This window comes from Podarcis bocagei (assembly GCF_964188305.1).
Source record: "Podarcis bocagei genome assembly, chromosome: 10".
Lineage (NCBI taxonomy): Eukaryota > Metazoa > Chordata > Lepidosauria > Squamata > Lacertidae > Podarcis > Podarcis bocagei.
The window spans coordinates 52802240-52818444 of NC_138135.1; the positions used below are offsets into that span (position 1 = coordinate 52802240).

The 16205-nt window shown below is 41.4% G+C and overlaps 1 protein-coding gene across 2 annotated transcripts in view; it reads left to right on the forward strand.

Annotated features, from left to right (window-relative positions):
- The window catches only part of NELL2 (neural EGFL like 2), a 117540-nt gene extending 101573 nt beyond the window's left edge, over positions 1–15967 (forward strand). Inside the window, exons 16-20 of one of the 2 annotated variants that reach the window (XM_081211551.1) lie at positions 1417–1557; positions 7209–7402; positions 8156–8332; positions 9347–9571; positions 15217–15967. In XM_081211551.1, coding sequence (XP_081067677.1) covers positions 1417–1557; positions 7209–7402; positions 8156–8332; positions 9347–9571; positions 15217–15267 — 788 coding nt within the window. In that variant the 3' untranslated portion in view covers positions 15268–15967. The remainder of the gene's footprint in view (positions 1–1416; positions 1558–7208; positions 7403–8155; positions 8333–9346; positions 9572–15216) is intronic. The other variant, XM_081211552.1, reaches the window with a different exon arrangement.
- The last annotated feature ends 238 nt before the right edge of the window (positions 15968–16205 follow it).

Genomic DNA, 16205 nt, shown 5'->3' on the forward strand with positions numbered 1-16205 from the left:
GCAAAGGCAGAGGCAGAAGGGAAGTTGGGCTTAAATTTGCAATTAGTTTCCTAAGCATAGTTTGTTTTATTGGCACCTAGGGATTCGTTACAGAACTGGAAGGTCTGGTGTAGATTTTCTTCTGTAGCTGCAAAAACATTTGGGAGGGAGGGTGTGAGAAGCTGTAAGTAAAAGTGCTGGGTTTGGATTTGCTGCTTAATAATATAAAAGGGTAGCCAGAAGGAGGCTTAATGGTCTAATGTGTATAACTGACAAAAGGAAATGAACTCTGGGAATATATTTTAAGTCATATCACAGAGTAGATGGTAACCTATGTACACAACATTGTAGCATGCAATTTACTTCATTAATTACCCAATTTATGCATTATGTAGACTGGGAGGGGGTCCAACCCTAGTCTTAGTTTGTCGTAACTGGGAATATCAATATTGCTAAACAAGATAGATTTCAAATTAAGCATTTTCCCCAAGCTATAATGAAATACTATGGTTTTTTGAGAGAGCTGGATCAATTGTTCCTATGTGGGTTTTTGTTTGTTTGTTTGGTTTTTAATGCACTAGCTGCTGTCCTTCCTATTTCTGGAACTAATTTGTAGAGAACTGTTCACTACTTACTCTTTATTACTTTAGCAAACTCTAGACATAGATTTGCTTTACTTCTCTCTTTATTTTTTTTGTGTTCCACTTCTCAGAGAAGTACTAAACAGCATCTGCAGAGATTTGATACAATCGCTTGTGTGGCTTGAAAGTTCTACCTTTTCGCATTCTCTGGGAAAACAATGTGTAGGTCCAGGAAAATTGTTTGTTACAGCTCAAAAAGCCTTCTAATTATTAAGAATCAAATGGTGTGATTCATATTCAAAAATGTGTTTAGGACTATCCTCTCTCTTCTATCAGCAGTCTTTGCAGTCATTCCCAGCAGCATTAGCTCCTATATAATGGGAGTTAGGATTTAATGTCTTGACATTCTACAGAAATAGATAATCCTGGTTTACATGAGGCAGCCTGGTGTAAGGATTGCCGGGAGGAGATAATGGCTAGAAATATAACTATTGCTGGAATCATATTTTCCCCTGCTTGCCATGGTCAGTTGAAACACAAAGCAGTCTGTTTATCATTTGTCTTCATTGAATGAATTAGAAATGTTTAAACAATACAGAGTATAATTTAATGTTGTTTTGTTTGTGGTTCTCATTTATTTTTCATTTCACATTTTTTTTCAAGAAGGCTTGTGAAGTTCCAGTTCCTATTAGATTTATTGCATACTAGGATATGGAGTTTAAACACTTCTGCTTAGAAACATTCATATATCCTGATCATGAATGCATCAGTTTCTATTGTGTGTCCACAAACAGCAGCTTATGCTACTTTATGTTACAGTCTTGTTGCTGTTTTCCCTTTTCTGTTTGATGAACAGACATTGATGAATGTTCAGATGGCTTTGTTCAGTGCGACAGCCGGGCCACCTGTATTAACCTCCCTGGATGGTACCACTGTGAGTGCAGGGATGGCTACCATGATAATGGCATGTTTTCACCAAGTGGAGAGTCATGTGAAGGTCAGTAAAGGGGTAGCATAATTTATGTGCTTTTGCTATGCTTTTGTGTTTGAGTCATGCTTGGTGCGGCTGACTTTAGCCTGGTTTCCACAACACTCTAAGCCAGACTTTGGCTGCTTTGCTCAGTGTGGTGTAGCAGCAAAAAGGACTAAAGTGGCTGCAAAATCCTCTCTAAGAGCTCACACTTTTGCATGGCCTTGCATGTTGTGCAAACCAGGCCCCAGACTGAATTCATTGTGCTTGGGCCATCTTCAAATGTAAGCTTCAAGGTACTTTCTGACCCAGGGAACTTAAATTCTTTGATGACCTAAACAGACAAAGGGAATTATTTTTAAAAATAATATTACTGGTAATCTGCAATTAATCAATTGGTACACAGACAGACAGATAGATAGATGATAGATGATAGATAGATAGATGATAGATAGATAGATGATAGATAGATGATAGATAGATAGATTTCTCCAGAAAACTCAGGATTTCTGTGACTGAGGATTTTTCCAGCACTGTGAATTACTCAGAACAGACCCACTGAAATTAATTATCAGGACAAAGTTAGGTCCGTAAACATCAAAGGTTCTAATCAGATTAGAACTTAGTTGAATACCACCCTATATCACTTCCAGAAACCTATCACACCCAGACCAGAAGAGCAGCCTGATCCATAACCAAGTAAACAAGAGATTCATTTTCTCATAGATCAGTCTTGATTTGCTTCTCCTTCACAACTCAAAGAAACAGGAGGGTCCCAGCACTCAGTGGTACATATTCATGTCAAAAAAGGCACTGCACACTATAGCTTGGCTACAAGGCTAAATCCATGGAAGGAAAGAGGTGTACAAGGCGTCATCCTACTGTCTTAGGGACTGTACTCCAGATTTGTGTAGGGTTTACTCCTTAGTCTTTTCTTCTCCTAAAGATGTTTCACAAGGCAGCGGGTATGGATTCTTCCTCAAGGTTTACTCCCCAAGCCTTTCTCACAGATGTGTATGGCAGCAAGGCAGTGGAGGTTTCCTTCTCCTAGAGTTTTCCTTCTCCGAGATGTGGCAGTGGGATGTTGTTGTGCAAGAGAATACAAAAATAAGCATGTCGCTGGTAACTTTTGTTGCTCAATAGATTGTGCAGCTTTAAAACTCACCTACCCACTAAGCTCAAGAGAGTGTTGGATGCAGCCCTTAGTTCTATCTAGTGCTGAACCAGAAATGCCAGCCGGTTCCTATCAGCCATTCAGAACTATGGAACTGGGCAGAAATTCAACAATTTCCTCAGGTGTGGGAGATAGGAGGAATTCTAAAAATGGTGCAGAATGGTGGGCTCAGGCTTATTAGAATAATTGGCAGAGGTCTTGTTGTATTGTTTTATTCTTTTTAAAAACAGCTTATTGTTTCCATCAGTGCTGGAGCTGCAAATGACACTCAGCGAGCTGCCATGTTCTGTTACAGTGCCTCCTTGGGAACGGCATATTATGATGTACTGTAGTCCCATTCCAGGCTAGAACTGGGGAAAGAAAGATGGTGGCTACCAATGACTTGCCCCATCTCTGCTGCTGTCTCCAGATAGCTACAGTATGCAGGACTGTATGTTCAAATACAGTCTGAAGGCATGAAATGCATGACCAAGCTCAGATTATGTAGTAAGAATCCCTGATAAAAAAATCTGGGAACCGATGAAGTAAGCCAGGCATAGGCAAACTCGGCCCTCCAGATGTTTTGGGACTACAACTCCCATCATCCCTAGCTAACAGGACCAGTGGTCAGGGATGATGGGAGTTGTAGTCCCAAAACATCTGGAGGGCCGAGGTTGCCTATGCCTGAAGTAAACTGTGCAGGCTATTTTGTGCACATGGACCCTATTAAAATGTAATGCCTCCATTGGAAGGTGCACTGTTCATTCTACTGTCTATGTGCATTTAGGGTGTATCTGAAGAACTGTACCTCTAAAAGGCAAGGAAGGCATTAACTTGTGATCTCTGTTTAACCATAATGCTGAAGGTATGGTTCACCTCTTCCACTGCTGACTTCTCAGTCTGAGACAGAAAGAGAGAAGTAGATTGCAGATGCAATGCTAGCCATATAATCACTCCCAAATTTTACTGGTTTCTGAGTAAAAACCCATCTAGTTTTATGTACTTCCTCTTTTGCTGTAAATAATAAATATACATTTTAAGGAAACCTTTTATCGCACAGTGAAACTCCTGCCACCCGTGGGGTAATATTATGCTGCTTTTGCAGCTTGTAGAAACTACTGCATTTAGCAAAAAGCAATTTGAGCAACAGTATTTCAAGCTTAGAAACACAGCGATCGCTGGATGCTGTGGCAAATGGCATTACATGGAACAGCAGGTTAGTGGGCATGCAGTTATTTTAAGCTGCTGCTCTTCTAAAACAAAACATCCAGTCATATTTATTTATAAGCTTTGGGTTGAAATGTATTTGAAGGAAGACAACACAGCATGTTCAGTTATGGTCTGTTAAAACCAAATTATTTGGGGGGAGGGTGTCATTTTCTCTAAATCTAAATTTGAAAAATTCTCTTAACTTTTTTTTTTTGGGTATCATTGACGGTCCAGATTCTGTACATAATCATACAGAAGGAAAATTAATCTTTGAAGGTCTACCAGTGGATTTTTCCCCTCTTCTCGGATATTCTTTTTTCCTTCAAAGTCAGAATGAAGCAATGTCGGTTATGTATCTTCTTCTGGTGAAGGTTAATTCTCAGGCAGAAGGGATAAGCAGGGCTATCACACATATCCAGATTGAAGACGTTGGATTGTTTGCATCATGGGATAGCAATGGGGCAAAACCTGAAAGCAACCAGCTTTACTTTCAAGCAACGATTGTAAAGCTAGGGCTGGGGTGCAAAATATTGCCCCCATATTATATAAAAATAACACAGAGAAACAAATTGGCTGGCACATTATACACATATAGTCTGTTAATACAGAGGGGAAAAATAAGGCTAAATGTTCTACACAGCATGGCAGTACATAATGAAACACAGAACAGTTCCATGAGGTGGAAGCTGCAATGCATTTATATAATGTATCATTTTAAAATGACATGGGAGTGATAATAGTGACATACCACCTGGTGCCTGGAGTTAACGATAACTCCAAGCTCCGACTCCCACTCTCTCCCTTCCTTTTGCTGTGTGCAGCAATAATTGACACTCTGTTTGGTCCCTCCATTCTCAGTATTTTATGGGGCTTGGTGTTCCTGTTACAGCTGTAAACAAAATGTCAACCACATAACTCACTCTTTATGGTGGTTTGCTACCAGTCCAAAATCAAAGCGTAGAGCAAGATTTTTGCAGGGATGGATGATTTGTGGTGCAACACTTTTGCAGATAACGGCTGAAAGTTTGATGCTGCTAAATAATGCAGATGTGTATTTCATTTGTGCAGGCTTCATGTCTATTTCCTTGCTTTTTTTGGTTGTTGCCGATTTTCATAATATTTATTTCCAGAATGCCGTAGGCACATGGCAACCCAGTCTGCCTGCACAACAAAAACAAAAACCAAGTATTACGCAGCAGCTTGCAAAATATTAAAGTTAAACAATTAGAATTTAAAACAATACTAATACATATTAAAACATAACATTTAGGAAATGTAGCACACACTCCATGCCTGCAACCCAAAGGCTTTCCTGAATGCTAGTTTAAGGAAATTTTAAGGTTGCTTACCACTCTTCTCTTTTAGACAAAATTGCAAGCAATGAATGCAACCAGGGAGATCCCAAGATCTTGCTGATTTCAGGATGTAGCCAGTGTTAGCTTTACTCAGAGTAGACCCACTGACACTAATGAACATGAGTAACTTAGGACAGTTGATTTCAATGGGTTTACTTTGAATAAAACTTAATTGGATACAATTCACTTTCTGTAACTTTGTGAACTCGAAGTTGGACCACCTCTAGAGAGCAAATGACAGCATGCGTGAGAGAATATATAGGCACATTAATTTGTAAATACATGGATATCCTGCTACTAGTTTAGCAGAGCTTATATGAGGCCTGGTGTGTGAGTCTTGTCTATGGGATGTGCCACTGCCTCATTTGAACTGGCAGTGACACAGGTCTGGATTTTACTATCAAATCCTTGTAAGTGCATACATTTTGCACATGGCCATTCCACCCATTAGGTCCCCAGTCGGCTGGGAGGAACAGGGTATTCTTGGCATGACAGCATAAATCTGCTAGGCCTCTGGTGGAGGCCCCCTGCCAGCTTAGCCTTCTGAGGTGTGGGGCAAATGTACTTGGCTGCTCCCACACGAGGGTCTGATTTTAGCTCTAAAGGATTCAGCATATTTATTACCCATAGTCCATATTTGTTATATCACCTTTAAAATCTGTTTTGTATGTTTTGGCTTAATATGCTTAGTTGTGAGATCTTGGCTTGCTCGCTTTAAAAAAAAAACCTAAAACAAAATCTACTTAAATAAACTTGATATACAGTTTAATCAGCAAACAAAGTTCTCTCTTTATTGCTCTGCCACCCTGAAAATGCCACTTTTTACAGCTGTAATTAAAAGACCTGATGCTGTAGTAGAGACTCTGAGTTGTCCTCAGGCTTCCAGTAAGAACAGACACTAGCTTGTCCCTAAAGTTGAGACTCAACAAGGCAGGAGTTGATGGAAAAGTTAGATAAAGTAAACTTAAAATATAACAAGGAAGAACTTGTGCTGATCACATCTAACAATGTCCTTGAAGTCCATCTTGTTCTTGCTTAAATAGTCCATAGCCCATAAAAGCATAACCCCTGTACCTGAGTGCATCTGAGGATGGTTCCAAGTTGCAAGCCACCCTGGAGCCAATGCTGGCAAAGCTGGCATCCATATCGGGTTGTTGTGCATGATGAAAAGGAGGCTAGCTGACAGGCATAGCAGCACCCATTCTCTTCTCACGTGCCTTACTCACCCAGCTTGAGCAAGGTGTATATCAGGATTGGGGAACCTTTGGCCCTTCAGATGGTCACTGACTATTGGCCATGCAGCCTGGGGCTGATTGGAAATGTAGCCAAGGGCCAAGGTTCTGCATCCCTGGTGAATGTTGTGATGCAGTGAAGGTATGCCAACTGAAAATTGCACCTGCAAGGCAGAGAGAGCTCAGTCTGTGTCTACAAGTCACATGCAAACTTAAGACTTGAATACTTGGCAGTTCTGCTTTTCCCAGTGCCACATGGGTCCTCAATTCTGCGATGTAGGTTGGGGCTGCCTCCAAGAACTCTCAACAGTTCTTCTTCTCATATGGGTCCCAACATCCCCACATATTGGGCTAGCAATCAAGTAGCCCTTTGGCCTGGCCCAGTCAACTTCAAGGCACCCATGAACTTGAACCTCAGCAGGTTGGAATCCAAGGGTACAATAGATTGAATCAGAATACTGCCCCAGTACTTAAAGCTAATATTTGGAAGTTCATATAAGAATTTCCTTGCTTAATATACAGTAAGTAAGGCTCTGCACAGTTATTTCACTTGAACTTCCACTCACGTAATTAATGGTGTGTAAATTGTAATATGAAGAATTTAGACTTGAATGCATATTACTATGGAACTGAGGCTTAATGGCCAAGGACAATTTCTATCATCTATAGCCAGGCCAGTTTTTGTTAGTGTCTTTAGTTTAAAATCAGTCCATGGCTGTTTCTTTGCAGACATTGATGAATGTGCGACAGGAAGGCACAGTTGTGCCAATGACACCATTTGCTTTAACTTGGATGGTGGCTATGACTGCCGGTGTCCTCATGGGAAGAACTGCACAGGTGACTGTGTCCACGAAGGCAAAATTAAACACAATGGGCAGATTTGGGTTTTGGAGAACGATAGGTGCTCTGTCTGCTCCTGCCAGGTAAGTCTGATCAGCATCAGCAGAGGGTTCTTTGAGGGCTGGGAGAAGGTGAAACAGCAAAGGAGGAAACTGAAGATAGAATAGTTTGCCCCCCCCCCCCCGAGGGATGAAGATGGTATGCTTAAGTCACCGCTGCCGATTTACTGAGGCAGAAAAATAATCAATTTAGCCCAAATTTCCTGTTTCCAACAGATGGCAAGGTGGGAGGAGCTGTCGGCAAAACTCACGTGCCACAATTTGCACCAACAGTAGCTCTTTCTGCTAGAGCAAAGTCACAGCTGGATCCAACCCAGCAAAGTCACAGCTGGATTCAAAGAACATAGCCCATCCTTATTTGAACCATTATATTGTCAATTGAGTACAATATTACAAATTTTAAATCCTTTCCTTCATTTTAAATTAGCTTTGAGAATTTAAGTAGAGCCCTGCAGACTTACACAAAAGACTTATCTAGTTGCATGCAACAGCACACTCCTCACTTGTGACTGTTGCTCTGAGGCAGTGGAGGTAGCACTTAGCCTTACCTTCAGTGAATTAGTCTAATCCTGTTTTAAACCAAATCTCGTGGAAGTGCTTTCAATAGTTTAACTATGAACTGTGTGAAGAACCATTTCCTCCTTTTGACTTCCCTGACTCTCCCATTCTTAAACTAGTCCTGTAGCTTTGCAAACTGTTACTTATTCACTTCCCTCACCATAGTTATGCAAGCTGATTCTAATTTTTACTGCATGCTGCTCTGTCTTGCAACGGTAGAGTGGATACGTGATGTGTCGGCGAATGGTATGTGATTGTGAGAACCCCACAGTTGACTTATTCTGCTGCCCTGAATGTGACCCAAGGCTCAGCAGTCAGTGTCTACATCAAAGCGGTGAGATCTTATACAACAGTGGAGACACCTGGGTTCAAAATTGTCAACAATGCCGCTGTTTGGTAAGTCCTCCTCCTACAATAGACAATTAAATCAAAACCATTTGCAATCATTATAAGTTACAGCTGCCTTAATTGTTCTTTTATTGTGCATGTTTGTTTCAATCAGTTTTTTAAAAATGAAATTAAAATTTTCTATTGCTCAATTGACCGGAGACTGAAAATTTCAGGCTGTAGATAGAATCATGGAATTCTAGAGTTGGAAGGGACACCAAGGGCCATCTAGTCCAACCCCCTGCAATGCAGGAATATCAGCCAAAGCATCCATAGCAGATGGCCACCCAACCTCTGCTTAAGAAACTTCAAGGAAGGAAGAGAACATAACCTTTCAAGGGAGACCATTCCACTGTCAAACAGCTCTTACTGTCAGAAAGTTTTCCCCCATGATGTTTAGTTGGGATCTCCTTTTTTTGTAACTTGAAGATACATCTAATCACAACACGAAAATCTATTGTTCATATTTGACTGTAAAAAAAAAATGGATCTAGGGAATAGAAATAATGCCTCATTATCAATCATGGTTGAAAGAGCAGCTTGAAATAATTGAAACCCAAGGAGTACGCTGCAGATATTTATTGAAAGTGAGTCCTTATCAGAGAAAGAAGTCCCCCCCACCAGCACAGGGTGCAATTCAAAACACACTTGACACCTTTTGAGATCCATGGAGCTACATGAACAATTCACTACTTAGCTCTGTTTAAATCAATGTGACTTTAGCATGCCCAGTTTTCTCAGAGCTAGATCCTTAATCATTCAGTTTCCATTGCTTGCCTTAAGTAACTGCAAACAAATCCACATCACACACCTCTGCCATTTTTTTTGTTAGAAGTCCCACTGTGTTCAATGGGGCTTCTGGAAGGTTAGTGGGAAAATACACCCCCAGCAGCACTCAGCCTGAACAAGCTTCCCTTTCCCTTTTTATGATGGTATAATAGTGTCTTAACATAATATGAATGATGATGATATAACAACATAGAATTAATGCTCCTTTGTCCATTTTTTAAAAAAACAACACAGCAGGGTGAAGTAGACTGTTGGCCCTTGCCTTGTCCAGATATGGAGTGTGAATTCAGCACCCTCCCTGAGAATGAATGTTGCCCTCACTGCGTCACTGACCCCTGTCAAGCAGATACCATTAGGAACGATATCACCAAGACTTGTCTGGATGAAACTAATGTGGTTCGCTTCACCGGGTCCTCTTGGATCAAGCATGGCACAGAATGCACCCTCTGCCAGTGCAAGGTACTGAAGAGCTAAATCGTGCTGTAGAAGGGTCTTTTCTAGTTGGCCTTACGGTTTATAAATATTGATGCATCTCATCTAGTCACTGGGATGTCTCTTTCCACACTTGCAACATAAATCATTCAGTGTTGTTGACATCATTCTTTTCTGCCAGGGGGACAGGAGCATTCAAGAATCTGGATAATGGTTTAGATGTACCAGCAAGGCAAAATTCTCAAAGTCCATGCACTGTCTGACCTTGAAGCTATCTAGCCCTCTATGCATCTACATATGGTATACTTTTTACGGAAATATATTTGCTCAGCTGTGATTGCTGATCTTGCTGTTATCAGTTTTTTGGGGGGCATTTTGAAGACATTTAAACTATCAAACGATTTCTCGTATAGGCTATAACCTTCTAAACCTCCCCTCCTCCCCAAAAAAATATTTTCTGTCAAGAGAAGAAAATTACCCAAGACAATCTTGAAGCTTTGCGGTGATCAAACACTTTTTCATGTTCTGTCGTGGCCATAATGGAAATACAGCCATTGCTTCCTTGTTTTTATAAAGTGAAGGGAACAAAATCCACATGATAATTTGGGTCTTTAGTATTCCTCAGGGTCAACAAGAAACACTTATCTGAAGAAGAAGGGCGCACAGTGATATGCTGACATGACTCTTGCAGCCTCTAAAAATAGTTAAGAAAAAGGGACTGGAATAAACTGTTCTCATTTATACAAGTGATGTAAAGTGCATTTCCTACTTTTCTCACTGAACCCAAACAAGTACTCTACCTGCTACACCCCACCCCACCTTTAGGGCTCTTCAGTTTAGAGAAAAGGTGTATAAGGTTCTTCATGGTGCAGACAAAGTGGATAGAGAAAAGTTTTTTCTCCATCTCTCATAACCCTAAAACTCTGGGACTTCCAATGAAGCTGAATATGTGAAGATGTAGGGTAGACAAAATTGCACAGCATGTAGTTAAAGTATGGAAGATGCTCCCACAGGAGGTTGTGGTGTTTACCACCTTGGATAGCTTAAAAAAGAAGATTATGAATGATAAGGCTACTAGCCGTCATGGCTATGTTGTGCCTTCATGGTTGGAGGGAGGATGCCTTGGAATACCATTTGCTGGGAATCACAAATGAGGAAAAGGTTGCAGTCAAGTCCTGCTTGCAGGTTTCTCATAGGCATCTGATTGTCCACTATGAAAGCAGCATGCTAGAGTAGATGGGTTATTGCCTCATCCAGCAGGGTCTTCCTATGTTCTTAACTCATACCAATAAACTGAGCAGAAATAGCTAAATTGAACATTTACCACCTCCTCTTCCCAACATCCACAATCTTATTATGTCATCCATATGATCCATGCCTGCACAGCTTTACTTGAAAGTAGCTCACGTGCATTCAGTGGGGTTGGCTCCAAGTAATGGGTTACAGGATCACAACCTAACAGTGTAATCCTTTACATGCTTATTTTGAAGTAACTCCTACTGGCTTCAATGGAGCTGATTTCCAGGTAACTGTCTATAGGATTGCAGCTTAGTGGATGAAAAGAAAACTCAGCTGTAATTTTAGGACAGTGCACAATTCCCTGATCCACCGTTGGGGGGGTGCTCATCTGTGGCCCCCATGTTGTGACCCAGGGACCACCCATCCCATATCTGTTTCCAAATAAATTTAGGGGTGGACTAATTGTTTTTTTGTTTACCCTATGGATTTATCAGCATACATCCAGATTTTATTTTTCCTTGTAACCACATACACAGGGGAATGGCTGGGGAAGAATATGTGAAATGAAAGAGCAGCTGGGTGTTTTTTTTATGTTGATGCACTGGAAATCATAATATACCACTTTATCCTTGAAACAGAATCTGTGCTTTACTTCTTGCCTAACATATGGTATAAGCATTTTGGCACCTGAATTTTAAAACAATCCAAAAAGGTCATTCAAATTAGACTAATAGTACGGTATACTGTGTATACAGTAAAAAATGAAACATTAATGCTCTGTACATTAATAGAGTGCATCTCACAGAAGGTCAGAGCTGCAGGATAAGCCTCTGTAGCCAAGCTACAACAAAATAGGTTTACATAAAATCATTTAAGAATTCAGAAAAGCTGAGCATCGGCTGAAGCAGCTTTAAGCACAAAACCATTTTAAAACTGCAAGTGGAAAAAGTGAGCAGCAGGATTGCTGTCATGGTTTTCTAGGACCCCGTCATACAGCAAGTCAAGAAAATAAAATAACAAATTGCCCAAATGCAATTCTAAGCAAACGTGTACCCTGAATACACCCAATCTTGTCTGATTTCAGAAGCTAAGCAGGGTCAGGCCTGGTTAGTACTTGTATGGGAGACCACCTGGGTATACCAGGTGCCGTAGGCTAAACTTGTTTATAAAGGCAGTAAGTATGTGATGTTCTTAACATGGGACTGCCACCAGAACTGGCAACCTGCTGTAATGTCTAAGCACACCTCAGTGTTCTGGCATTATGGAGTCTGTCTTTCCACACAGTCACCACCAGCAGCCAATGATAAGAAAGCAGAGAAATGCATAACTTGAAAATGTCACTATACAGGGAGGGGTAGATCTGCTGCTAAAATGGTGAAGCTTAAGCTTCAGGGTCCCTAATCCTGGAGAGGCTCCAGAAGTGACTTAAGTCCACACTGCTTAAAACTTTTGGGTCTAGTAGACCCAATTTGAGTCACAAGACTCAAATGGATTACTTCTTTGTTGTACGTATTTCAACAATCCCAAAGTCTGAGAGTCAGTAGCACAGATGATGTAATGGTGTGGTGAACTGTCATGGAACAACCCCATTGAGTAACAGTGGCTAGCCAGACCTTGTTGCTGGTTGTGAAAAGGCCCCCATAACCGTTCAAGCTTCAGGGCCACAAAAATGTAGCTCCGCCACTGTACACAGCTAAATGTGCCAAAATATTACAGAGAGACAATTTGCTTCTCTCTTCGCTTGCATCCCAATAGGAAGATAAACATGTACTTCCCACCAAACATCTACTGAAAGCAAGTAAATATAGTCAGAATTGACATGAAATTGCATTTAGTCTTTTCAAGTGTGGAACTTTATCAAAATGGGTTTGCTATTGTTTTGGTATTGTTTTTCTGAATGATCACCTACTTTAAACCTTCTGTACTGTAAGAGACCCAAACTGGGAAAGGGAAGGAGAAACAATTTTATCCTCCCTTTCTTGAATAGTTTAAGTTTATTCAATCACATCTTTCCCTCTGTTCACGGGAAATGTGTGTCAGATGAAGAAACGTAAGTTAAGTTTGAGTTTTGGGGTCCAAAGGCTCCACAAATCCATGTTTGCAAATTTATCTATTTAGTGCCTTAATATTCTGCCTTTCTTCCATCATGAAACTCAAGGTTGCATACAATAGATGGGCCATCTAGATGCTGCCTTGACCCATATCTGCTTAGCTGCAGCAAGGTGTGGAGGCATTGTGGGCCTAGGCTTTATAATTGGGAGAAATCAGGCCCCATCCACAAGCCATTTAAACCAAGCTACATGGGGGAAAGCTTATTTAGTGCTGCTTCCTAGAACATACAGTCCAATTTAAACCAAAGCAAATGGATTTAAGCTAATTTACAATCTTAATACCTCAATTTAATTAGCTTCTGGGCATGGTTATCCATCTCGTGTGCATCAGTACGTTATAGCTAAAATGAATTGTGGAAACTTGCGAAAGTTATTTCTCCAGTTTCATTCACCTAACAATTCAATTTAATGGAAACACTGCTTTAAGTTAGGCTTGTAAAGTGCTTCTGGATAAGTTACTTCTGGCCAGTGCTTTTTTCCTCCTCTAGAAAAATAGGTGCCGGTACTCACCATGAAGTTGTTACAGTAAGGGCCACACTTTTTAACAAAGACTCTCCTCCCTGCAAGAGAGGGGAGTGGTTGTGGCCGGGAGCCGGACTCCGCCTCAAGCAGGGGTCATTTGCCCCCTGCCTCCCACTCACCTGGCTGGCGCCCACGCCCTCGGCCAGGCACCCAACCAGGTGCCTTCAAGGGGGGGGCGTGTACAGCAGCCTAAATTGCTGCGGCGCCAGCCTCCAGCCCTCACTTTTCATTGTCCCGTCGCGAGTCAACAGGTCTAACCTCCTTGCTGTCTGCAGAAGCCAGGGAAGTATTTCGCAAGGCTTAGAGTGGGGGGGGGGCTGTTTATTGCTATCGGAGCTAATTCCTTGTGATTGGAGTACTGGGAGAGTTTGGATCTTTGCTTGGATGTAAATTGCTCCAGTTTACTTTTCGTTGGGCTAACTTCCCTACAACTTCATGGTGAGTACTGGCACCTATTTTTCTAGAGGAGGAAAAAAGCACTGGCCAGAAGTAACTTATCCAGAAGCACTTTACAAGCCTAACTTAAAGTGAGTTTCCTGGTTTTCGAGACGAGGCATGCGTTGGGAAGAGCTTATGCCATTGCTGAGAGGGAGAGTTGCCGCGTTTGGCCCTCCTGACATCCTTATCCTTCAATTAGGGGAAAATGACCTTGTTAGCAGAAGAAGTGTGGACTTGTCGTGGCACATAAAAAGAGATGGCTGAGTCATCTCTCGTAACCGTATCCGGATTGGCGACCAAGCCTTGTACCGGAATGATGGGGTTCATCTTTCAGACCAAGGGAATGACATTTGGTTAACTAGCAGCATCAGCAGCACCAGGGATTGGTTACAGCTGTGAGGGTATGGGCGGTGAGCTCCTTTCGGGCTCGGGTGGCGGTTAGGCATTGGAATAATGTGTTGTGGTGTCGAAGGGCTAGGTGTGGCCATCGCCCGCGCCTTCAATTTTTGGGTATTCCGTTAAAGGAATCCGGTGGTCGTGTATTCTGTCCGATGCCTGCGTGGCGGGAGGCCATGGCACGACTCTCGGTGACATCAGGGGAGAGCTTATAGTTGGATTAGCAACAACAGGCTCCACCTACTGGTGAATAACCCCCTCTTGTTTTTTAGACTCACCCCTCTCCGAGTGGGTGGAGTCAGCTGACGTAATCCAATGCCTAAGCCAATACCTTTTCACTTGCTGTAATCAATAAAGTTGTGGCCTTTTCTTGCCCATTAACCTTATATCACGTGTCCTTGTGTTTCATTCCACTGCGCGGGGTACGGATCCTCGAACCAAAAGTTCAACCCTTGAGTATCTCCTGAAAAAAGCACTGCTTCTGGCTAGTAAAACAGGTGAAAAGGAAGGAAGGCTACTGTAAGCTACAAAAAAAATTGAGTGTTATTTTTTCATGCAGTCCTTTCTTGACATTAGTGAAGAGTGTTGGCTCGTGTGGCAGTTTCCTCCTTGGAACTGCTGACCATTCATGAAACCAGCATTTGCCTCACTCTGCACTGTGCAAATGTGTGGTTGCTGACAGCATGGCTCAGCAGTGGAATCTGCCTCTGCCATGCAAATACATTGGATGACTGCCTGATGGGAACTCAAACTGCTCTCTTTATGTTGACATTCAGAAGTAAAAAAGCCACTAAGTTAATTTTCACCGGAACATCAGAAAGAATTTAATGCAGAATTACTAGATAGCAAATGCTGGTATTTCAGCGCGTGTCCAAGCAGTCATTTGCTAATGCTTATACTCTGTTTAAACAAAGTTGTTTGCATGAATGTAAATCACTTTCTCTTGTTTTTCTTTGTCTTCTCTAGAATGGGCATGTTTGTTGTTCGGTGGATCCACATTGCCTTCAGGAACTGTGAAGCTAATGACCATGTATCACAGGCAGGCAGTTTCTGGCTATAGAATTTTTTCCTTCGCAAAAGACTTACAGACCAAAAATTGTATAAAGCCAAAACTGGAGCAAGACCAGTCCCCCCCCCCCAATTAAAGTGCAGAAATGCTATGATTGAATGAGCTGTCACTTTCCTCATTCTGGGTGAAACGTGTAAGACTAGTAATGACTTCTGTGTTTGGGTGTGAGGTTCAACTTCTGGTCCAGTCTGTGTTTGACATCATTATGTAAGATACTGGACTAGAGGAAAATTGACATGTCGTGCGTATAAAGGTGTCAGAATCCTCAAGAATGTAAAAAGCTTTCTGGAGTTTTGAAAATACACCTCATCCATGGCCACAGATTTATTTATTTTGTAGCCTAATGATATTTGAATCTACATCATCATTATTTTTTATTGCTCACTACAGAATTTGCCAGAAATCTTTTTTAAAAGGAAGATATCTTTTGGAAACACTGAATGTTGCAACAACATATGTACAGCTCTGAGAAACTGATTCAAGTTATTGTAAAAATATAAGAATGATGCACAGGCATGACTACTTAATATTGTCTGATGGGAGAAGTCATCTATATTTCCTCGTTCGACTGCACTTAGTTCTTGATTAAATTTGTTCAGTATAAGCTCGTTCTTGTGCAAAATTTAAATAAATATTTCTCTTACCTTATACTGTTGAGTTTCTGTCATTGTTGCGGGCTACAGAATGCATTCTTTCATTGCTTCTCTTCTTTTGCTAACATTGTTGTAAGTAAATTTTCCCATTTGGCAAGTTTTATCTGACATAGTGCAGTCTGCCAGGTCTTACCTCTGCAGCCGTTACTTCAACTGGTTTTAATGCGGCTTTTGCAGTGGAGGTTCGATAGCAGCTGTGTTTGATAGACAAATCAAACTCTGTGGAGGAAACC